Source organism: Mus caroli, unplaced genomic scaffold (genome assembly GCF_978045245.1).
Source record: "Mus caroli unplaced genomic scaffold, Mus_caroli_1 scaffold_12, whole genome shotgun sequence".
Classification (NCBI taxonomy): domain Eukaryota; kingdom Metazoa; phylum Chordata; class Mammalia; order Rodentia; family Muridae; genus Mus; species Mus caroli.
In genome coordinates, this window is record NW_028227267.1 from 66,852,990 (window position 1) to 66,878,043 (window position 25,054).

Here is a 25,054-nt window from a genome sequence, read left to right on the forward strand (position 1 = left end):
AATTCAGATGGTACACAAATTTGAGAGATAGCTCAGTGGGTAGAAAGCTCTTCTGGAGGACATGGGTTCAGTTCCCAGCATTCACATGGCAGCCCACAACTCCAGTTCCAGGGATCCAACGCCCTCTTCTGTCATCTGTGGGTACTAGGCACATACATGGCACATATATATTAATGCAGGAAAGCACTCAATACACATAAAATAAAAATAAATAAATCACATTTCATTAGCCTGACAGCTATTATTCAGATAAATACAGACATGTAGAAAAATTACTGCATTCACAAATGAAAGGTTTCAAATATTCAGCTATGAGTAAACAAAAACACCAGTAAATTGGCAGAAGTGCTGTTACTGAAAATGCTCTCTTAATATACTCGTATAGTAATAAAAGTAAAATACTCAACATGAAGCAAACTACTGCTCTACATAATTAAGCCTATTTATTTATATACTTAAAATTTTTTTACTTTAACTTTATGTTTATGGTTGTTGAAATGGTGTATCATGTGTGCAGTTGGTGCCTATGAGGCCAGAAGAGGCTGTTGGATCGCCTGGAATTGGAGACATTTGTAAGCCACTATGTGGGTGCTGGGAATAGAACCTGGATCCCTTGGAAGAGCAGCTAGTACTCTTCAACCACTGAGCCATTTCTCCAGCTCCTATCTCTGTTTAAAAACAGGGTCAGGACAATAATCTAATGTTAAAAAAAAAAAGTGCATATGCCTGGAGAACTAATGATTTATAAAACTTTGAAACCTCAAAGTACAGGAATTTTCAAATTATAGTACATTATTAGAGAACAGTAAAAATACTAACATAAAATCCAGCAAAAACCTGGAGCCAGAGAGACAGTCCTGCGGTTAACAAGAGCACTGGTTGCTCTTCTAGAAGACTGGGGTTTGACTCCTAGCATCTACATGGTAACTCACAACTGGCTCCATGTCTAGTTCTAGAGGATCCAGTGTCCCCTTTTGGCCTTTGCAGGCACCAGACATGCTTGTGGTGCAGAGACATACATGAAGGCAAAATATTTGTACACATAAAACATTAATAAAAAGATCCACCAAAATAAGAAGGCAATTTACCTCTCCTCTGAAGTCCGAGAATGTGATTTGTGCCTATGATCTTGGCAGAAGAGTACGGCAGGATATCTATCATACACAAAGTAATACTTCCCGACTCCACAGAAACATGTCCTTCGCCCCCTAACAGGTTAATAGCCAAATAACTTTCCTTGAATGCTCTCATTCTGACTTTTGTTTCTTTAGACTCATATCACATACACGATGAACAACCTATAAGTTTGACACTAGCTGCTAGTCTTTTAAGACTTAGAATCTCCTCTGGCCTACTTACATGTAGCCTAACTCCTGATACAAACATTTGAAAGTTAGGAAGAATGAAAGAGAAGACAAGAGATATAGGCACAAAAAAGGTCACAGAGTTCTTACTAACATAAAAATTCCCAAGAAAGCATCTCATCTCTCCTTATCTCTTCCTACGAGAAAACCATGAACACTCTCTGAATTCTTTTTAGAAGGCTCAACAAGGCAGAAACATGAAAATCCAAAACAGAACATTAAAGCAAAAAAAAAAAAAAAAAAAAAAAATCAAAAATACTTAATCTTGGAGCACTGTACTTTGATTCTGAGAAGAAAAAAAATCATAGTTCCATATTTATTCTCTAAAAAAAAGTGAGAGGGTCCCAAGTAGATACTTCTTAAGAGGTTGGCACACACACACCACACTGCTGGCTCTTCTTAAGTCTCTGGAAAGCTAAAGCATTTTCAATTCATTTTTCAAACTTTACACTGCTGTATAAACTATAAAAAACACTTTTCAGGAAAATTAAGTCAGCAAATAAGAAAGGCCAGATAGATGTGATGTAAAAAATTTAAAAGAATCTTCTTATAGAGAAATTTTAAAAAGAAGTCTTCTCTGGATATTTCCAAAACAAGTTGATGGGGGATAAGCAGATGAGGTCAATGTAGAAAAGGGAATGTTTTTCCAAGAGGAAAAACAGAATGAGGAAGCTTAAGAGTTCTTGCCTATAATGTGTAAAGCCCTAGGTTCATCCCTGACTCCTAGAACTACAGAAGTTATGACTGTTGAGAGCAATGCAGACAATGGGGACCTGGCTTGTGACAATCCAGAGGGAAGTAGGAAAGTTACTTAAAGGCTCTCCTGGGCTACTGCATATCTTGAGTTAAGTACTGTGTGGTTCTGGTTAGCTGAAGAGTCAGCTGTGACAGTGAAACCTTTGCTGGGACCATTGATACTACTCAACTGCAGCTGAGAAATTAGCAGCATCAGCGAGGTGATATCTGGGAAGTGTTTCCTGAGTCAGAACACAAAAGCTGTGTTCCAGAGGTAGCCAAGGTTGTATCACATGCTGGCAGCCAAACTTGGTAGCAGAGTCACCTATGTAGTACCCATTTTGAAAGCATGAAGGGGTCATGGAGCACAGGCTTGGCACTGTGTGGCAGAACTGGAGTCCCTGAAAAGCCTCCAGAAGGGGTTACTGATGAAAGCACAGTCCAATTGCAGCAAGAGACTCCAGCTCTTTGGAGATTGCTAGAACCATGGATGGGATGAGCAGCAGCAGCAGCAGCATGGGGCCAGCCAGAACATAGAAACAAGCTGTGTCTGCTGCAGGGATTGGAGCCAGAGGCATGACCCAAGCCTCTGGAGGAGCCCAGAAGCTCTTGAGTGGACACCAGACATTAGACACTGAGGTAATTGAAACAGACTGAGTTTGCTTTGCTTTGTCCCATTGTTACTGGGCTCTGGTTCTGGTTCTTCAGTCTTGAAGAAAGTGTTTAACTTGATTTTCATTTTATAGAAGCCCACAGTTGTCACCCACAGTTACAGACTCTGGATTGTAAAGAAACTGAATTTTAAAGTGTTTGAATTTGTAACGACTGTGGGACTTTTTAAGTTTGTAAAATGTTTCATATTGCAATATTTATATTAATCTGTGATCTTGGAGATGAACAAGAAAGGAAGGTTGTGGCATAATAGTGATGTGTCTTAAGTTTATTAAGAGGTCAGTTGTGCTGGACAGTTTTATGTCATCTTAATTGACAGAAACTAGAGTCATGGGCTGGAGAGATGGCTCAGTGGTTAAGAGCACTGACTGTTCTTCTAAGAGTCCTGAGTTCAATTCCCAGCAACCACATGGTGGCTCACAACCATCTGTAATGGGATCTGATGCCCTCTTCTAGTGTGTCTGAAGATAGCCACAGTGTACTCATATAAATAAAATAAATTAAAAATAAAATAAATCTTTTTTTTAAAAAAAGAAAAGAATCTAAAGTCAGGAGGAGGGAGCCTCAGTTAAGAATATGTCTCCATAAGATCAAGCATTTACTTAACTAGTGATTGATGTGGGCCCAGCCCACTGTGGGCTGAGAAAACAGACGAGTAAGCACCCTCCCTCTGCCTCTGCATCAGCCCCTGCCTCCAGGTTCCTGTCCTGAGTTCCCTTAATGATGAACAGTGATATCAAAGTATAAGACAAGCCTTTCCTCCCCCTTGATCCTGGTGTTTCATCATAGCAATCATAACCCTAAGATACTACTATTGCAGAACACACATACACACACACACACACACACACACACACACACACGCACACACACGCACACACACACACACACACGCACACACACACAGAAACCATCAGGGATTCACTAAAGTTCATTTGCTGTCACTTATTTGATAAGACAGTTAGCCAGGTGTAGAGATGCACACTTTAATCCTGGCACTCCGGAGGCAGAGGCACACTAATCTCTGAGTTCGAGGCCAGCCTGGTCTACAGAGTGAGTTTCAAGACAGCCAAGGCTACACACAGAAACTGTCTTGAAGATGAACAAACTAAAAGGATAACAGATAGGTATACATTGTGACCAGCTAGACAGTTAGCACTTAACATATTTATAACATCTAAGGCTAAACGTTTTCACTATGAAAATATGAGCTGAACACAGGTGGCACACGTTTGAAATGACAGAAAATAGAAGGCTAAGGTAACACCATGAATTTGCAGCTGGCCTGGGCCCACTACGTAGTGAGAGCCTGTCTCACAAGTCAAACAAAACACACATAGAGAAAACCTGGATCCTAACCCAGCGTGGTAACTGAAAAGCAACTGCTGATGGATACCTGTGTTCAAATGTTCATAAGTACCCACACTCCGTTCCTGAGACTCACCTCACTTACTGCTTCAGGATTACTGCCTCACCCACGCTCCACTGGGCAGCCAACAAAGATGGGAGCCTGCTTTCTTTCTATCCACATTCATATCACTATTAATTGGTTGAGACAGTTTTAAGAAATGAGGGCCTGAGAAAGATACCTGCCACTGAGCTGTGGTGTACAAATATCTGTACCATACACACGCGCACACAAAGCCACGTATACATACTATACTTGTCAACTAACTTCTACCCTGGTCAGCCTCTATTTTCTATCCCCAGTTATACATCCCCTCAAGCGCTATTTGTTTCTGGCATATACTATTGCTTCACTTCTTACTTTGTCTATACTGTATCAATTTCCTCCATGTTTGCCAGTTTCTGCCACCTACCAGGTTTCTTCATGTTTTGGTCTCTTCTTACCAGCAGCCTTATTCCTCACCTAACGTCTTTTTATTTCTATTTTCCTGGAGTAATCTGGGGACACATAACTGCATATGGCACTCTCTCTGTGGGTATGGACTATTAACTTGGAGACTGCCAGGTACTTTTACATCTAGCTTGACCATCTAACCACTTTAGACGAGGAAGCCTTTCTTGGTTCTGTGAAGGAAAACTGACACCTGTGTTTCATGTTCTCTGTGTACCTATGTCATATTACTGATATCACTTCAAAACCCTTAGAGGTGTACATCTCTAGCTGTTTATGTCTTATTCTCATTTATATCCTCATATGCCTAGCAATCTTGATATAGAATATTTTTAAAAACCCAATTAATAAATGTTTACTGATGACTATATTTAGCCATCATTTCTTCACCTTAACAAATCACCAATACATTAATTCTGTCCTAAACACTGCCAGTCTGTTACTTAGCAAGTAGGTGGCATATTTAGGGAACATCTGTAAAACATCCAGACAGGTAACAATGTGACAAGTTATGTCTAAAATCAGAAATGGCAGGAGCTGTTTTATCATGAACCTTCTAAAAGCCTCTAAGACATCTTTATGTTTGTGACATATTTATGTTTACACCTATATAAAGAATATCACCTAGGTTTGCTTTTACTAAGTGCTTTGGACAAGAAACATTAAGTTCATTTTCTTTTAAGTTCTTAAATTTCATTTATGAGTATACTGCTTCTTGTCATCACTTGGCCAAGAGAACAGAATATGGTGTAGGAAATAATCTTAAATAAGTCACCCCATACATCTGTTTGTGTTCATACACACTTGAGAGGATACTTTAGCTTATTTTTATTGGCATATGGACCTATCACTTTCAAACTCATGTTCCACTTCTGCATATTCTTTGGTTCAAAAGCATACTTATTCTAATCAGCACTGTTCAAAAGAAATGTCTATGACAGGAGGCAGTGGCTCATTTGATAAAACATTGCCAGGCAAGAATGAGGCCCTGAATTTGGATCCCCAGAACCCACACAAAAAGCCAGGTGTAGCGGGAGGTACCTAGAATTCCAGTGTAGAAGAGGCAAATACAAGAGTAATTCTGGGGCTTGCTGGTCAGCTAGTATTGCCAAATTGGTGAGCTCCAGATTCATTGAGACCTTGTGATCGAGAAAGAAACTCTATGTCTAGCTCTAGCCTGTACATGAACTCACACACCAAAATGTCCATGATAATGTAAAGATTTTATGCTTGCATGATGTATTATGACAGCCATTAGACACATAGTATGCCTAGAGAGCTTAAATTTAAATGTGATTGAAACAGTGACTTGTTGCCAGAGGTTATCATTTGGACAGTTAGAAATTCCAGAATGGCAAAGCAAACAAACTTGATACATTTATCAAGGAATTTCTGACTTTGGTTCTTGCCAATCTAGGCTTTGGTTACAGACATGCTGGGTCAGTATTAGCCCTTCTTAAAATTCAGACAATAGAAGTTAGGCACGACATTTTCTCAAAGGAGATATAGCAGAAGTCTGCAAACTCCTGGGAAGGTCAGATGATAACATTCCTCTTTCCTGAACTTCCTTAAGTCTGACAGTTACAGCCACTACACTCATATCTAAATCTTCCGGTGGTTCTCCACTCTTCGAGGGATAGCAGGTTTTTATTTAATCAACCCATTTCAAGGAAAATTCCATTAGTAACATCTCTACAATACCTATCTTATAGAATGGCTCCGAATGTCAAATGACAACACTATAAAATGGCAAGCATCTAAAAGTCCAATTAGTGCTAATGTGTAGGTAGTTTCTAATTCTACTTTCTCTCAAATATATCACTTTTATGGCACAAGAGTGTGGGCAGACATAAAAGCACATATTTGTGTGACATGGTCACGAGCCAAGGATGTAGGTATCAGAATTACTAAGGGTTGAGTTTTTGTGGTGAGCAATTCCTTTCCCTTCCAATGACTTTAATATATTCTCCTGTCCTGGACAGTTTTATGTCAACTTGACATAAGCTAAAGTCATCAGAGAGGAAGGAACCTTAATTAAGAAAATGCCTCCATAAAATGGGGCTGTAAGCAAACCTGTAGGGCATTTTCTTAATTAGTGATTGATGGAGGAAGGCCCAGCCTATTGTGGGTGGCACCATCCCTGGTTCTGGGTTCTATTAGAAAGCAGGGTGAGCAAGCCATGGAGAACAAGCCAATAAGCAGCACCACTCCATAGCCTCTGCATCAACTGCAGCCTTCAGGTTCCTACACTGTTTGAGTTCGTACCTTGATGTGGAAGTGTAAGCCAACTAAACCCTTTCCTCCCCAGCATGCTTTTTGGTCATGGTGTTTCTTTGCAGCAGCACAGACTCTTAAGTCAGCTCCTTCATGCTATGCTCATTCTATTAAGAATTTCTTGCTTTTAAAGAGGCTATAAATAAGAATGAGCTGCACTCTTCAGAGGTACTGTAATGTGAAGAAAGAGTAATTAATAATCACATATTTAGGGACATATTGACAAAAGCATGGACTCTCATTATGAAGTCTTAACTTGACAACTCAGGCTTTTATTATCTCTCCAATTCACACAGAGAACCCTGAAGGTAGAGTACCACGTTTGTGCATCCTTTCCAAGTCCCCACAACAACAGAAAACAGAAGATGGTTTATGGTTATCACTACAAATCATTCTCAAGAATGTAACTCATAGTACAGCTTGGTTGCACATGCCTGTAATTTTAGCTACTTGGGAGGCTGAGGCAGGAGGATTCAAAGTTTAAGGCTAATCTGAACAATTGAGAACCTGTCTCAAAATTTAAAAAGTAGGGGCTGGAGGTATCTGAGGTAGCACACTCCTGTAATCCCAGCACCAGGGAGGCAGAGGCAGGGGGGTCTGTAAGATGGAGGCCAGCTTGGTCTACAGAGCAAGTTTCAGCTAGGGTTACATAAAGAAACTATGTCTCAAACAAAACAAAACAAAACCAACTGAACAAACAAAAACAAAAAACAACCAAAGTAGGAGCTGGAGAAACTGTTAATGGGTTAAAAGTGTGTATGGCCCTTGCATAGATGCAAGGCCTCTGCTACTGTGGGTTAAAAAAAGGAATCTATCTCCTTACCTAAAAATTCATTTGGGTACAGCTGTCTAGGAACATATATTATGACCTTCCACTAGGATCAAGAGGTCAAAGAGAACCACTTGTAAATAACTTGTAAACTTAATAATAAAATATTGTGGTTGTTTATACCCATAAAGTACCACTACCTTAAACTTGTCTAGGTACACTTCCCCTTTCTCTCACCAGAGTACTCACACAGTTTCTAATGTGTTCTCAAAAATGAGTAAAAATACTCAATAAGCTGAGTAACAACTGCTTTCCCCCTGGCCTTCCAGTTGAATTTAAGTTACTAAGCCTTAGCTGTGAAAGCATACTTAAAAACTAAATGACACGGGCTGGAGAGATGGCTCAGTGGTTAAAAGCACCGACTGCTCTTCCGAAGGTCCTGAGTTCAAATCCCAGGAACCACATGGTGGCTCACAACCATCCGTAATGAGATCTGACGCTCTCTTCTAGTGCATCTGAAGGCAGCTACAGTGTACTTAGATATAATAATAAATTAAAAAAACTAAATGACAGGGTAGGAGTTATCTAGAAGGGAGTGGTGGTGTTACAGGGTAGAAGCAGGGGCATCAAGAGGGCTTCTGGGTACTGACAATATTAATTTGGGAGCTGGTTACAAAGGAATTTTCACTTGATGAAATTTCATCAAGCTGAATAATGAATTTTCTTTACCTGTCTTTAGGTAGACCACATTTCAGTAACTTACAAAAGAAACAAAGATGAGTCACTCATACTGAGTAGACGTTATTAGACAGTTTAAAAAGTTAAGATTGTAAGATGGTGTCCTAGGTGAGGCTGGTGGAACTGAAGCCTCCAAACAGCAGCTGGTGTGGAAGTAAAGCCCTCACTCCAACCAAGAACCTACAGGAACTGAGCCTATTAAAGAAGGTGCATTTCAAAGAGGATTCTCCATCCTCAGTCAAGCCTTGAAACTGCAGCCCCAGCTGACAGTGCAGATTGTACAGTAGACCCTGAACCAGGACCATTGAGATAAGCCACTCCCAGGTCTCTGACCCTGAGAAAATCTGTGAGATAAGATGTCTGGCATTAAAATAGGAAAAAAAAAAATTCAGAACACTATCTTCTTTACACATACTGAAGGGAGTGAAGTAGTAGCTGTAGCTACAGAGAACTGTTAGCTTATGGGCTTAAGTGAGCCATTCTCCCTTCCTGAAGAGCAATGCTAATATGGCTTCTAAAATCCAACCCGGACAGAAAATGCAGCTGGTGACTATGGAAGCTACTTCCTGTAAGGTATGGATGGACAGGGATCTTCTTGCCGCTTCTAGTACTTCAACCTAAATCAGAGACTGCTCAGTGTTTGGATGGTACCACACACACATTGTTCTCAAGGCTTTTCTCACAGGAGGAAATCTAACAAACACGAGTTATCAAGTAAATATAGACAGGTGATTCTAAGATTGACACTTGCTGGCAAATACTTACGCAGAAGAGCACACTCCTGCAGTTCTAGCTATTGGGAGGCTGAATGAGAATCACTTGACCCTGGGAATTCAAGGCCAGCCAGGACAACACAGGGAGATCCCGAGACAAAAATAAATCCCAGACATTATTTTGTAAATTGCCATTTGAGAGGGATTTAGGGAAGGGAACCTTGCTCTGAAATGTGTCTCCTCTGTCTCCATCTGTGTGGCAGAAGCCTGCTCTCTGATGCTTGTGCAAAGAGAGCATGAGTATTTAGTACTTCAGTTTCAGGCTCCTGGGTCTTTCTCCTTCTGCATCTTTCACACAGTAAACAGTAAGAATTTTGGTACTAATAGGTTTAGTTGACAAAGTTCCGGAAGTTACTATTTATTTTCACGTAGAGTTCTCAAAATTGACTTACCGTGCTATCCTCTCCTTGCACGTTTCAGAAACCTGAGACAACCACGTTTGCTATATAATCAGGCTACATTTTTGGACTCTGTTAAATTTTAACCTGCCAGCTGTACTGATTCTTCATAACTTCCTAGAGTCACACTGGCAGTCAATATTTAATTACTGCACCTGAAATTTCAAGCTATGATTACTTTGCAAAGTCTTCCCTGTTACATAGTTATAAAGCAGAGCTCAATAACACATCAAAACTCCAGAATTATTCTTTTTATTAAATTTGTATGTCTAATACATGTACATATTTAGCAACCTATTTAATTCCTGGATTCCTTCTTTTGTCTCAAATTCCTGTTAGCTATTAAAGTCAGCAAGTTCCTTCTTAATCTTTGCAGTATCACTGTTCTCCAAGTTATCTTGATTCAGTTGCATTAACAAGCTAGTATGGGAAGATATTGAATTGCCACATCACTTCCACTTAACTTTATATAACATCCTCTTTTTCTCTCTGCCTATCTACCTACCTAACTATCCATCCATCCACCCACCCATCCATGATTACACAGTTTTAGTCCTCCCCTCTTCCCAACCAGGTAATGCTTTGTAACTACACTATTCAAAGGTTAGATCACACCTTTTAACTAAGAAAATCATTACATTAAGGCCACTTTTCTAAAGACCCTTGACTATGACAATAACAGGGCTCACAGACAAACCAAGTATTATAATTTTTCCATGACTAAAGTTTCACAGCACTTAAAATCTTCAATAAAACACAACCTGGCACACACCTATAATCCCAGCACAACGGAGGCGGTGGAGGAGGATCAGAAGTTCAAGGCCAACACTTGGCTACATAGGAAGTTTGAGGTCAGATGGGGATTCCATCTAGCCCCTCACACACATACTGGAAAGAACCCCAAGGCCCTATATACCTTAGAAAAACAATGTCTGAAGATTTCAGAAGCCCGAGAAAAATCTACCCCGAGAAAAATCTACCATACACTTACTTGTCATTAAGAGAAAAAAAATTGCTCACGCTAGCGGTTCTACAAAAGTATAGATATACTCTGTGTATTGTACACATGCAGCTGCCTGATCATCAGACTCCCTTAGTAAGATCAATAGTGTGTGATCAATAGTGTAATCAGGTACCTCCTTCAGTGTTCTGCAGACGAGTTTCTAACCAACCTGAGGAAGAATGTGTCTTTTTCATGGGAAGGTTTTGTATTAAAATACTACTATAAAGAGTCTAAATATCCGATACTAACACTTAGCTTGTTGGTCTAATAAAATAAAACCCAGTATATCCCAGCACTCCAAAATAATTCAGAGTGACACATTACAGTCTTGAGTATGCTTCCCTTCATCTAGAAGTTGATGAAGTCTTACTTTGGTCTACTTATTTTTGGGTAGGTGGGAGAAAAACAGCCTTCTAAAAAAAAAAAATGAGACCTTTTTTTGTGGCACAAAGGCTATGAAGGTGGCTTTGATGCATTTTGACATTCTAATGAGTGATGATAACAGAATCAGTTTTTAAAAATCCTGGAAAAAAAAAAAGAATTCTGGACTGGGGGACTCCATGAGCAGACACTTCTTTAGAGGAGACAGAACCCACATTTAAAAATTAAAAAAAAAAAATTCTACACATGTGAGGGCTTGCATGTATGTATGTATGTATGTATGTATACCATGGTGTATACCTGATACCTGTAGATGTCAGGTGTCTGATCTCCTAGATATGGAGTACTGTATAACTGTGGGTAATCATGTGTGTGCTGGGAGCCATCTCCCTTACCCTCCTCTCTATATAGGCATATACACATGAATGCATATATAGTTTTTAAACTAATGACACCCCCTGCACTCCCCAAAGCACTGTTCATGAGCTCTATTCTCAAGACCCTGGGTTTGAGCCCTAGCACAAACAGAAAGTTCTGGAAGACTCATTGCACATCCTTAGCAGAAGTTGGACTCAAATTTTAAAAAACTTTGGTTCACCTGGACTTACTTTAAGCAAGTCTCAGCAGTTCTGTGCTTTGGTTCTGGTTCCCTGAAGTGCAGAGGTAACCACACTACCTACTTTTTAAGATGAAAAAAAAAAAAATCACATAAACACCTTCCTGTCTTTGTAGTAGAACCATCTACTACTGTATCTTCAACATTATTATTATTATTAACACTCTGTCATGTTTTACTGCTCCTTCTGAAGTAGGCCACCGCACTGCTTCAGAACGTGAATCTTGTGGTCTTCTATTTGTGGTTAAGTTTTGCGATATAATTCTACCCTGATAAGTCCCTCCCATTCCAGAGTGCAACTCCACCAATCTCGAGCCTTCAAAGTTGAGTCTTTAATCAGTCTCTTTCTCGGTCAAAGAAACAACTAGAAGTCTCACCATTCCACTTTCTTGAACACACTCGGAATAAGATTACTCTTAGAACTTGGGGAAAGACGCCACACTGTATGCAAAATAAAGGCGACTCTGCTCGATCATCTTTACTTCCCATAGCCCCAAACCTGTGGGGTTTGTTGCATAGGAAATCCGAAGGTTCCTGACAATGGATTTACATCAGTAACTGTCAAAGAGTATCAGAAGCCCCAGATAGCAAAAACTTTACCTAGTTTGCAAGAAACAGCTTGCACTTGCTTCAGCTACTGCTGGGTTAGGTGTGGGCTACCCTTTTCCCTTCCCGGTTTGTGTTATTCTATAAGGACCCCAAAACATCCCCCCACTCAGCTCCGGAGCACGATCAAGACCCTCCCGAGGGCTGTCTACACCCAACCCAGCAGCTCTGGTTTCAGACACACCCCCCTCCACCCCGTGTTTCACTGGAGGTGTGGGCGCTCAACTCCTAGGCTATGGCAAGGGGGGCGCGAGGGGAGGCGAGCAAGGCCTCAGCTCCCATTTTGGAGGGCAGGGTGCTCGGGCCTCCCGGCTGTGCCAATGGAAAGTGGGAGCGGAGGGCGTTTCGGGGCAGAGGTAGAGGGCCAGATAGGGAAAAGGGGTCTCTCGGATTCGGGGGCGCGAGGAGGAAAGGCGACCGGAAAGAGTCAGGAGAGCGGGGTTCGCGTGGTAAGGCGCTCTTTTTGTTAATCGCGGAGGGCCGGCGCTGTGACCTGGGGGGGCCCCTTAGGACAGTCACGAGGGGTCCTCTCGCTCCCGGGTTTGGAGGGTTCCCCCCAAGGGCTGCACGGAGGCCTCGGGCCGCGGCTGTGCGCGCCCGCGGACCAGTCCGTCCTTCCAGCGCCTCGCGTGAGGCGTGGGGCCGGGTGGGAGGGGATGGAGGAGGCCCCCGGTCCGGGAGGCGGGAAAGGCCCCGCGCTGCGGGACGGGCGGCGGCTCGGTGGCTCCGAGCGGCGGCGGCGACGGCTCGGCGGCCTGTCGGGGCCCCGGGTGGGCTCGAGCCCCGGGGCCCGCGTGCGCCCCGCACTCGGCGGCCTCGGCTCCCTCGGCCGCCCCCTCCCCCGGCTCTCGCTCACCTGCACATGATCCGCCATTTTGCTCCATTCATGCTCCTCTCAGGCCCCCCCTCCCCACCAGCGCGCACCTCGGCCGGGGCCGCCGCCGCCGCTGCTGCCGCCGTCGCCGCTGCGCCTGCGCGCTGGGGGCTCGGCGCGCTACGCTCGTGGCGTAGCGCCGCTCTGCTGCGCAGGCCCCGGCCGGCCACTCTGGGTTGGAGAATGCGCAGCGTGGCTGGGACGGCGTAGGGGCGCGGGCAACGTCAGCGGCCCGGAGACGCCGGGTGGGAGGAAGCGGAGGGCCGTGGAAGCGCAAGGGAGGGGAGCTGGGGGAACAAAGCTTTGTTTACATGGGTTTTAAAGGGGCCGCGCTCGAACTCGCGCGCGGGCCAGCGCCGCGTGGGAGCGGAGCACGCTGCCTGTCGTTCCGGGTGCTGTCATGGCTCCACCCCGCACTGTGCACCCGGGGCATTGCCTGTCCACGTGCGGCCTGCTTGACTCCTCTCTGGACGTCCCTGCCCCAGGGCCAAAGACCTCCAACCTGGGATACCTGCACCCTTCGCGACTTCCCAGGACACTGCTCTGAACTGGGCCGCGATTGTGATTGTGCTTTTCTAGCCTGTTCTACTGGACCAGGGTCATTGTTTTCTGATCCGGGTTTCACCAACAACCCCGGTAGCAATCGCCTTGTTTTTATTAATGTCTTGTTCTCCTCTATAAACAGCCATGATATGATATAGCCGCCAGATACCGATGATCAAAAATGTAACAAGCTGCCGTTAAATCTTCCGAAATCAATTGCTGTTTGGACCAGTGCTACAGGCAGCCCACCCTACTTCCCCTCCACCCCCGAAGGGGTCAGATGAGGGTAATATCTGAACGCCTAGGCCGAGTCCCCATCAGTTTTCTGTGTTAGATAATGCCGATTCCTATTTTCTATTGGCTTCCACTCCAGTTTGTACTCAAGGCTCCTAGATTAAATCAGCGGGATTTTGATAACATTGTTTTAAGTTGGCTAACACGACTACATCTGCCTTGTTTTGGGGGGCAAGTGAAGGTGGTAGCGAGGCCCACAGTATTACTGTTGCAGATTTATTGGGCTGGTTTTCAGCAGCAGCGTGTCTTCCTCCTGCTGTGTCTTCTAGTTCGCAAAGGTAGGACAAGTAGGAACTACATTACCCAGACTTCCTTGTAACTGGGGTTCGGCCAGCAAAATTGACTCAGTGAAAGAGACTGACTCAGAAGATTTAGGAGGCAGAAGTAAGGCAGAGCTTTCAACTGTTGTTTCTGGCAAGCTCTTCCTGTTAATCTTTGACTTTCTCGCCCTCTTTTCTCCCTCTCCCTCTTTCTCCAACCTTCCAGTAGCCAATCATTAATTCCATGAGTATAAATAGGCAAGGGTGTGTGTAGTGTCAGGGGATTCCTGACTTTGTGTTACAATACAGTTGTAGATTCTTGGGGTCTTAGTGGCAGTGACCTCCTCTTCCTCCTCCTTTTTTTGTTTTTTTTTTGGGGGTTTTTTTTTTGTTTGTTTGTTTGTTTTGTTTTGTTTTTCGAGGCAGGGTTTCTCTGTGTAGTCCTGGCTATCCTGGAACTCACTCTGTAGACCAGGCTGTCCTGGAACTCAGAAATCTGCCTGCCTCTGCCTCCCAAGTGCTGTGATTAAAGGCGTGCACCACCACTGCCCTGCAGTGACATTCTTCTTGACTGATTGATAAGGTAGCTTTTTAGTAGGCCAGACTACTCAGATCTCTGTCCACTATCTCCCGATTCCTGGTTCTCCCTTTCTCTTCCCTACCTTCAGTTCACCTACTTTCTTAAAATAAACTCAGGAATAATCTTGATTATTCAGCCTTGTAAGTCCTCCACAGTCTTCACCTCGATGTCTGCTGTGTATATCTCTAATGCACACCCCACTCCACTCCTGTCTTCAATGCTGATATCCTGCTGGTCTGAGGCTTACATTTTTTTTCTAAGTCCTATAGCGAATCCTGTTATATGTTCCCCTTCTCCCTGTATTTCTCCTTGGTGGCTCAGTCCCCATACCTCTGCAACATTAACCCCACAAAACAAGATAGCGTACACTCGTGTTTGAAGCCCTTGAGAGGACTCTTCTTGAGCATCTTTGGTATGGTCTGGTTGACCTCTCCTGTACCCCTGCTCCTTCACAATGCTCTGCTCATTTCTGGCTCTGCTCTGCTCTTCTTTTGCCGTTAGTCAGTACCTTTCCTGGTCCGAAGGTGCTGGGAACTGAACCCTCTCTTTTCTTAGTGCAATATGTCTCCCTTATGCTCGGAGGATACATTGCCTGAAGCTACAGAGCAGGCAGTATCTATATCCTGTTTTCTTCATATATATCTAAGATAAAGTTTATAAAGTTGCCACAGTAAGATGAATGGTAATAAATAATAAGATAGAACAATGACAGTGTGGCATTACACAGTTTTTTTTTTAAGGGTTGCTTGTTTCTGGAGTGTTCCATTTAGTATTTTTGAATTCTAGTTTATGAAACCATGGATATAGGAGGACCATTTACATACTTAATGGGGAAAGGGTAAATTGCAATGAGATTAGGGATGTATACTGTCCGACCCTCTACAGTCAGGAACCTTTGAAGCTGAGGATGGCAGGCACCACATCTGTCCTCATCCTGTCCTTTGCCCAGTCCATCTTTCTCATGTCCACATCTCTCTGCCCATTTTAAACCTTTCTCTTGGCTGCCCAGAGCTTCCCATTGGGTATCTCTCTTCAACTAGAAGATCTTTCGGAGTTACCTAATCCCTGAGTGAGGAAGCCGAGAGCCAGCTGAAACCCCAACTGTCCTCAGTACGGGCTATGGGAATTTGTTGACACCTTTGCTTCCTACACTGGCGCCTGGAGACCCGGAAGTCCTCTAAGTCTCTGCACCTCTGTTGTGTCTGGGGACAGTGCACAAGATCCTGCTCTTGTGGCTCCCCAGAGGCCAAGCAGAAGGTCACTGTGGTTAGTGCAGGATTCCCATAGTGGGATTCCTACCCCAGCTGGGTGAAGTTCAGCTTGATGGAAGACGTGTTCTTAGTAGATTCTAGCTCCTTTTACACTATGGCTATGAGAAAAGTATCCAGCTTCCACAGACCAGGGATGGGATTAGGGGTGGGGGTGTGTTCTGGAATACGTGGGTTCAGGTTTAAAAAGTTTCCAAGGAATCTAGTAAACTCGGGCGCCCCCTTGTGGTTCTGAGTGGTGTGTATCCTGTTTCCCTACATGTTGGAGGGTAAGCAGGGTGTTTGAGAAAGAAAGCATCCTTTGCACTCCTGTGAGGCATGTGCTGGTGAACTCCACAGCACTGTCACACCAGAGCCATCCGATAAGAAGAGCCATCTGATAAGAATCTGTATCCTGCCGGGCAGTGGTGGTGCATGCCTTTAATCCCAGCACTTGGGAGGCAGAGGCAGATGTAGTCTACAGAGTGAGTTCCAGAACAGCCAGGGCTATACAGAGAAACCCTGTCTGGAAACAAAACAAAACAAAACAAAACAACACAACAACAAAAAACCAAAAACAGAAAGAAGGAAAGAAAGAAAGACCAAAGCCAATATTTTTCTACAATCCTTCCTAGCACCTATAACAGTATATCCTTGGATTATATTGTTAGAATATTTTATTTTAAAGACTGTTCTTTGAGTTGCTCACTTGTTTCACAAAAGATAATATTACATGTATTTTACTTGGAGTTAGCATAGAATTCCCAGCAGTTTCTGATATGTCCCTAAACATACTAGCGCCACTTCATACTATGTATGTATGTATGTATGTATGTATGCTTGGATGTATGCACTTTGGGGGGAGGGGTCTTCTGTATCAAAGGTTTACCTTGTCAACAACCTGTGTAGCCAAGGATGATTTTGAACTTCTAGTCCCCCTGCCTCCACCTCCCAAGTGTTAGGATTCCAGGTGTGGACCCCAGGTCCAGCTGTACTATGTGAGTGTGCAGTGAGTTCTCAGCATTGATGATTATAACGTCAGAATAGCACTCAACTCTGAAAAGCATTTAGAACCAGAGAAAATTGATACTGTAGTAGCAGCTGCAATTCCTGCAGGCAGGATGGGACACGCAGAGAGGTGAATTTTGAAAAACGAACTTTTCTTTACTGGGTATGTGGCTCAGCTTTGCCTGCATTGGAAGGCTCTCCAGACCACCCCTAACTTCAGTTTCCTTCCTTTTCAAGGAGTGGACTGTGGGGACTGATTGATTCATGAGGTTTCCATGTCCTTCGTTGTCAAATATTCAGCCATCATGACGTTATTGTGTGAAAGTGAGCAAGTGTACCCATCTCAATATGTAATTTGCTTCTGTTCTTATATTTTTGGTTATGAGCCTAGCCATCTCTTTGTTCTTGCCTGTCATTAATAAGTGGTAGTGCATACACCAAAGACTTTTTTTTTTTTTTGGTTTTTTTTTTCGAGACAGGGTTTCTCTTTATAGCTCTGGTTGTCCTGGAGCTCACTTTGTAGACCAGGCTGGCCTCGAACTCAGAAATCCGCCTGCCTCTGCCTCCCGAGTGCTGGGATTAAAGGCGTGCGCCACCACGCCCGACCAAAGACTTTTTTAAAAGTAAGTTTATGATTGGTTATCAGTAAAAGCTTGATTTGTATATCTGGTTTATATACCTGGGCTCAAGTAAAATTTCCCAGGTGAAAAGGACTCAGAAATGAAGAATCTATGATGCTCTAGAGACAGAGGAGGCTATGCCTCGCTTCATACTCTTAGCCACTTCCCAAGCCAGTGCTCCCACAACTCCATGGTTCTCCTTTAGTGTTTGACCCAACTTGCTAAAATCCTGGCAGCAAGGGTGAGGTGAGCTGGGCTGACACAGCTCCAAACCCCAGAGCTTTTGTGTTCACCTTTCCAAGCTGTTTTGGTCATCTACAGCAGAAGGCTTGAACCATGTCTCAGTAGAAGAAATGGGCTAAGTTATATAAATCCTTCATAGGATTGCTCCCAGGAGTATGGGCTGGTCCACAGTTTTTCCAACTATTCCAGATTGCTTCTTCAGTCATCTGGCTCTAAGGTGAAATTTTCCATGGAACACGGCTTTTCCCAGAAGAGATTCTCTTTCTGCATGGCATCTGCATTCTGAGTGGAGCCTGAGAGAAGTTGCGTTACAGATCTGGGAAGATGAGTCTGTGGCTAAATGGCTTGCGATGCAAGTCCGAGGACCTGAGTTCAGATCTCCAGAGTTTATGTAAGTCAATATCACAGTAGCACCTTCAATCACAGCAGGCGCGGTGGGAGGCAGATGCAGGAGAATTTCCAGAAGCTGCCTTTCATGGGCCCAGCTACTTTGACTTATGGGAACGCAAACGAGATCCTGTCTCAAACAGGATGGGAGGTGAGGAGGGATACCTGAGGTTGGTCTCTGACTTCCACAGGTATGCTTGTTTCTCTCTCTCTCTCTCTCTCTCTCTCTCTCTCTCTCTCTCTCTCTCTCACACACACACACACACACACACACACACGATTAAAAAAAGTTGTACTAGCTAGTTATGATGGCACATGTATTAGAAACTAGCCCATGAAACATAGGACTCCGTCTCAAAAGATCAAAAGCCAACCAATGAAACAAACAAATGAACAAACCAAAACCCCATTGCTACCCATCCACCCCTAACAGTTCTGTGATCTCAGGAAAGTTGCAAGCAGGTATGCTTACCCCCCACCCCCACCCCGGCCTCTGTCAAAGAATAAAACATGACTGGTGAGATAGTAGATGGCAAGGACCAGCCTCGGCATGGAGAGGGGTTCTGAGAGAATGGGTTTCTGGGGGCAGTGGAAAGGACGACTTGTAGTCACATTGTGGGTCCAAGCTGTGTTCTGCTTGATAAAGCTTTTCCAGTCTGCCTCTCTCTATGTCATTCTGCTTTCTCTCTGGAGATTTCTGTTCTGCTTGCTTGCTATTCGAAGAGATCTCTCTGTCCATGCCCTGCTTCCTTGTTTGTGTGTTGTCTGTCTGTCTGTCTCTGTGTCTCTGTGTGTGCATGTCTGTCTGTTCTCCAAGTAGTTCACTTTTTTTTCCTAAAAAATTCTCTGGATAGCTCATTCATTTCCTGAAGAGCACAGGTCCAGTCTTTTATTTCACATATTACTCCAGTCATTTACTCCAGGTTTTCCTTTCGATTATCTCATAGGATAATCAAGTATGCATCCCATGACCCCAGACCTTTGATTCTTAGGAGACAGCAAACATACATTTTTTTCCCCTTAATATTGCAAAAGAATTCAGAGGTCTGTCTGCCTTTGTTAAGAACAGACAATAAGAGAGTTAGGTGAGACACTGCCCTGACCACACCTGGGCCTAACCTCCCTCTGTCCTAGGCTGACCTGGAGCTCAGGAATCTGCCTGGTAAGCTGACTCATAGTGTAGCTGCCTTTATTCCTTTAGATTCATGAAGCCCCTTGTAATTCATATCGCATTCCTATATTTTGCATAGTTGAGAAACTATATATATATTGAACTCATGTATTTAGAGTTCTTTCCCATAGCCTCAAGGGCTGTCCTGAAAGTCTCAGCATTTACCATTTTTCTGGAGACATAGCCACCTCACCTTTGCCTCCAGGCCTCACTTTCGCTTCCTGGACTCATGCTATCTCTGATTTGCATGGAGTCATTAACTTTGAAACAGAGGACATTCCTCAGAGTGTGAAAATATGCACATTATTACACAAACAAGTCCGCTCACAGCAGCCATTGACACTTGTGGAGGCTCACACCAGGGGCAGGAGCCATGGCACGTCACTCTGTCTCCACCAGGGCTACACCAGGCTTGGCAAGTGTAGAAGAATTGGAAGTTCTGAAGTTCCCACAGTTTAAGGTAAGTTCCACTTGAAACCCAAGGGTCTTCGGAACATTCGTGAGGAAGGGAGCCAACAGCTGAGGTGGACTTGGGGAGGAAATCCTTTTCTAGAGAGAATGTTCTTATTTCTAGATTCACCACACACTTGTGTATTGTATGTACTTTTGGCAGGCAGGAAATACTTTCATACAATGGGACTGGTGTGTGTTGTGTGTGTGTGTGTGTGCACGCGCATGTTTTATCTATCTGTACATTACCCAGTATATGGCTCAGCTTTGCCTGAGCTGGGAGACTTGTGGTGTACATTGCTCCTTTCAGGAACATCAGAAGAGGTCATCAGTCCCCATTTCAGAGCCACCATGTGGTTGCTGGGATTTGAACTCAGGACCTCTGGAGGAGCAGTCAGTGCTCTTAACTGCTGAGCCACCTCTCCAGCCCCAGTTTTCTCTTTTCAATGAGTAGGTTATGGTGATTGATTCCAAAGGGCTTTTTCAGCCCTGACACACTCAGCATCCTGCCTGAATGTAGAGCCCTCGCTGCTGACTTTCTTGAACAACTTGATTTTGGGGTCTCTTTGTTCTTATGGCTCAGTCCTTCACACCAGCTTCTGCAGAAGTGTGAAATTTGGCTTTTTTTTTTTTTTTTTTGGAAATTGCATGTTACTCACTGGAAATGCAGGAAGGAAGCTTGCTCGTGAAGTGCACTCAAAAAAAAAAAAAAAAAAAAAAGGCGCACACAGAGCAAGAAACCACAGGGCCTATCAGCCTGTCGTCATCAAGCAGACTAGAATAGTGTAGAAAAACTCTAGTCAGAGAGGAAATGAACTAGAGAGAAGAGAAGGGGGAACAGGCCCAGAAGAGAGAAGAGAGAGGGCAGAGGCAATGGCAGTGGGGAGCTGAAGCTGCAATGGTCAGGATGGAGGAGCAGGCTGTGAAGCAGGGCTTCCTGCATCTTCAGCAGCAGCAGACCTTTGGCAAGGTAAGAGTAAGGCTGGGCTCTCGCTGGGCGGAGCAGCTTGGGGGGGAGGGCTGTTACTATCCTGGGTAGAGGGGTGTCTTAATGTCCCTGACCCTTATGAGACCATGTGCTCCACCAGTTTAGACAAGAACACTACTTAGGGAAGATGTCTGCCTTCTCAATGTGCCTTGCCTTCTAAACCAGGCCCCAAATCGCTCTTTGCTGAGGGCTGTTTGTCCTTGCTTGTGGGGGAGGAAGCAGATTCTGACATCATCTCTCTCTCTTTTTCTCTTGCTCAGTATTGATTTTTGGGGGTACCTTGGGCGGGTATGGAAGGGAGAGTTGGGGGCCAGTCAGTTTGGGATGACATCAGAGGTTCCTCTCATCTTTGACTGCTACTGAGCTGTGGCCCCAGGGTGTTCCAACCTCTTCCTTCCCTAGCCTCTTTGAAGGGGAAGCTCTTCTGCCTCCTGCTGTTACCCAGCTGTGCTTACCCCAACACCCACCTCTCCTTGTCTAGGTCTCTGTTTCTTTGTTTGTCTCTCATGGTCCAACTCCTTAATCAGTGAGACAATAAAGGAGAGGAGGTGGGAATTTTTGGAGCCAGAGCCTTCCTATGAATTGAAGACTTGTCCCTGGTCTAGGCTACCCTCCCCTCACTGTTCCTCTCTGGGCTGGGTGACTTTTGTTCTCACTACCTGGCAGATGGGCCTGTCATCTTCCTGGACTCTACATCCATTGGACATTTACTGTGGCCTTTGGCTAGCCTGCGGATCTTGGTCTCCTGGCTAATGGTCAGCTCTGTTATTCCATGGTCTCTGTTGTCTTCTCGGGCCTCTCTGGCTGGCTGTGTGTGATGTTTGCCATTCTCCCCATCCTGTGTGGCTGCCGCAGCCCCTCTACCTCTCCCACAGTTCCTCTTCTCCCCTTTCATGACCATCTCTCCATTCCCACTTGGCCTCTACCTGCCATACCTGGGCTCAGAAGTGGCGCCGGTTTGCAGCCGTGTTATATGGAGAGTCTGGCTGTGCCCTAGCCAGACTAGAGCTCCAGGACGTCCCTGAGAAGACACGGCGAGGAGAGGCCACTCGGAAGGTTGTCCGCCTCAGTGACTGCTTACGGGTAGCAGAGGTAGGCAGTGAGGCCAGCAGCCCCCGGGACACCAGTGCCTTCATCCTGGAGACCAAGGAGCGCCTGTACCTACTGGCAGCCCCCTCGGCAGAGCGCAGTGACTGGATACAGGCCATCTGCCTGCTGGCTTTCCCGGTGAGGGGTACAAAGCGGCCCATCGGCGCACCAGGGGAGGGCGATGTTAGTTAGATACTTCCTGTGGGCAGGTGGTAGAAGAACCAAAACGTTTTTAGGGGAGTTCTTCCTTAAGGGAGCCCAGTTTGAAGTGCACCCAGAACCAGCTGGCTGGGTGTGCGCTGAAAGCTTATGTCAGAGAGGCCTTGGGGTGGGTTCTGGTGCTAAGACCTGGGACCTGCCTCCTCAGGGACAGAGGAAAGGGTCGCCAGGACTGGAGGAAAAGAGCGGCAGTCCCTGCATGGAGGAGAACGAGTTGTATAGCAGCTCCATCACAGGTGAGCGTTGGGGCTGAGGGGCTCTATCAGTGCGGGAGGGAGGAGGCATGGGCTGGCTGCGAGGTCAAGTCTTCCTGCCTTGTGGTTACCCTGGGCCCAGCTTATCAGCGTCTCTTCCTGGCTTCTTGGTGTGGCTCAAGGTCGTTGGAACCCGGCCTACCCCAGTGTCTGCCTTGGCTCAGCCTGTCCTGACTGAGGCCGAGGGTCTTGGTCTTGACTCTCTCTTTGTGGGTCCTGAAGTGATTGTGTGAGGAGAGAATTGCTTCATGTCAGTTTGGCTGTGCAGGGCGTCCTGTGAATAGGGAAATGCGGTGCTGATAAGGGAGGCCTAGTTCTGGCTTCCTTTGTGCTTTCTAGGCTCATCATGGAGGCGTGGGAGAGAAACTCTTCCATTTACGCTCCACCCACGGGAAGGGGCACTGGCTATGGGAGAATCATAGGGGCAGGCTTCACCTGTAGCTTAACATCAGGGTCTTGGGGAGTGATGGTGTGGAGAAAACCAAGCTGTGGCTCTGGCAGCAGTGGCAGGAAGGATGTGGGCACAGGGTTGGGGTGGTGTGGCCGAGGGCCTGAAGGACGCCTTCCAGGGGAGGAGGTGGGGTCAGCAGCCTAGGCATTAAGATCTGTGGTGGGATCACAGATAACACAAACAGGGTTTTCTTGAGAATTTCTGGCATGCTTACTAAGGATGGGTTGGTGTAGAAGGAGCCCACTGTTTCCTGAGGCTGCCTCTTTTTCTTCTCCTCTCCAGGGCTCTGCAAGGAATATACAGTGACCATACGACCCACAGAAGCCAGTGAGCGTTGCCGGCTCCGAGGGTCCTATACTCTCCGGACCGGGGTGAGTGCCCTGGAGCTGTGGGGTGGCCCTGAGCCAGGCACACAGCTATATGACTGGCCCTACAGGTTTCTTCGACGCTTTGGGCGTGACAAGGTGAGTGAGTGAAGGGCTGAGACCAAAGATGAGTTACCTAAGGGGAACAACGAGGGAGGGGCAGAGAGCCAATAAAGAGAGAGTGGAGCAAGGAGGAAGGTCATCTAGAGAGACAGTAGAGGTGGGAGGGGAAGGAGTGAAAGCCAAGAGGCCTAGGTGAGGAGAGATGATGTGGAGAAGGGATGGGGAGGAATGAAGAGCAGAAGTGGAAGGGAGGGAGAGGAGCATGTTCTTGCTAGGTGTGGTGGCACACAGCTATAATGTCAGCACCGAGGGGGCTGAGGCAGGAGACAGAGTTGAAGGCCCTGCCTGGGCTACGTGGTGAGTGCCTTTTCCCAAGTAAACAACTAACCCCAACAAACAAAATGCAGAGGCAGAGGGGCAAGAGCTTCAAGAGAAGTTTCCGGTGCCAGGGTCAGCACTTTCCCATGTGGGTGGAGCCCAGGGAAGAACAGTTCTTTCCCTCTCTTTTCCCCTCACTGTAGGCGACTTTTTCCTTTGAGGCTGGCAGACGCTGTCTCTCTGGAGAGGGCAGCTTTGAGTTCGAAACACGGCACGGCAATGAGATCTTCCAAGCCTTAGAAAAGGCCATTGCTGTCCAGAAGAATGCCACCCCTTCCGGGCCTCCATCCCTGCCAGCCACAGGGCCCATGATGCCCACTGTGCTGCCTCGACCTGAAAGCCCCTATTCCCGGCCCCACGACTCTCTGCCTTCTCCATCCCCTGGCACACTGGTGCCTGGCATGAGGCCAGGGGGCCCTGAGGGGGAGTATGCCGTCCCCTTTGATACGGTGGCTCACTCCCTGAGGAAGAGCTTCAGGGGCCTCCTGACGGGCCCCCCTCCACTCCTTCCCGACCCACTGTATGACAGCATTCAGGAGGATCCTGTGGCCCCTCTACCTGACCACATATATGATGAGCCTGAGGGTGTGGCTGCCCTGTCCCTCTATGACAGGACACAGAGGCCCTCAGGGGAGACATGGAGGGAGCCGGCCACTGCCGATGGGGGTCCCAGCTCCCTCCAGCAAGACTCCTCTGTGCCTGACTGGCCACAGGCAACTGAGTATGACAATGTCATACTTAAAAAAGGCCCAAAGTAGGGGACGGCCAGCAGATGGGATATGTGGTTCCCAGGGAGGTCTTCGGAAGCTGTGGAGGGGAAATGGCGGCTTCTGGTAGAGTCCTTTTGGTTACTGCCCCTTCCTGGGCCCCAGGCTCGGTGTGCCTTATTTGTGTACCGTGTGAGTCACTAGCCTGGAGCAGGAAGAGGGCCCTGGAGGGACCCACCCTCCTCCTACACTTTTCCACTTCCTCCCACTGCCTTGGGTCTAAAGGGAACTGGGGCCATTTCTCTTAAGAGACAAAGGGTTTCCACAGATGTCCTGGCTCCTTGGTGTGGGCAGGCCTCCTGCCTATAGATGTTTTGTTCCTGGGACAACCCTGGCTTCTGGTTAGCAGCGAGAGTGGCTGTTGTCCCTCTAGCTCCCAGAGTTTTCTATACATTAAACCAATTTCGAACTACTACTCTGTGGCCTGTAATGCTGTGAGGGGAGAGAATGCTGGGGCTGACCTGCCAAGTGCTTCTTCCCCTGGCTGGGATGTCTTCCCTGGGCCTCTGCTGGGTCCTCAGCATTTGTCTAAAGGGTCAGAGGCCCCAAGAGGAAAATCTTTATTTTAATCTGTCTTTTGTTTCTATAACTGAATGCCACAGGCTAGGTAGTTTAT

General features: G+C 45.8%; 2 protein-coding genes across 3 annotated transcripts in view; one reads left to right on the top strand and one right to left on the bottom strand.

The window, feature by feature from the left end:
• Positions 1-13,167, bottom strand: part of Xpo7 (exportin 7) — a 92,828-nt gene extending 79,661 nt beyond the window's left edge. The window contains exon 1 of the mRNA XM_085828755.1: positions 13,044-13,167. Coding sequence (XP_085684881.1) covers positions 13,044-13,061 — 18 coding nt within the window. The 5' untranslated portion in view covers positions 13,062-13,167. The remainder of the gene's footprint in view (positions 1-13,043) is intronic.
• A 4,900-nt stretch (positions 13,168-18,067) lies between these two features.
• On the top strand, positions 18,068-24,851 carry Dok2 (docking protein 2). Of its 2 annotated transcripts, XM_029468736.2 has the most exons (6): positions 18,068-18,247; positions 19,814-19,874; positions 21,798-22,079; positions 22,309-22,396; positions 23,148-23,329; positions 23,815-24,851. In XM_029468736.2, the coding sequence occupies exons 1-6, from the start codon at positions 18,207-18,209 to the stop codon at positions 24,427-24,429; spliced, it is 1,269 nt and encodes a 422-aa protein (XP_029324596.2). In that variant the 5' UTR covers positions 18,068-18,206; the 3' UTR covers positions 24,430-24,851. The 2 variants fall into 2 exon arrangements, with proteins under 2 accessions (XP_029324596.2, XP_021037910.1); XM_021182251.2 differs by lacking the exons at positions 18,068-18,247; positions 19,814-19,874 and adding an exon at positions 20,663-20,834.
• The last annotated feature ends 203 nt before the right edge of the window (positions 24,852-25,054 follow it).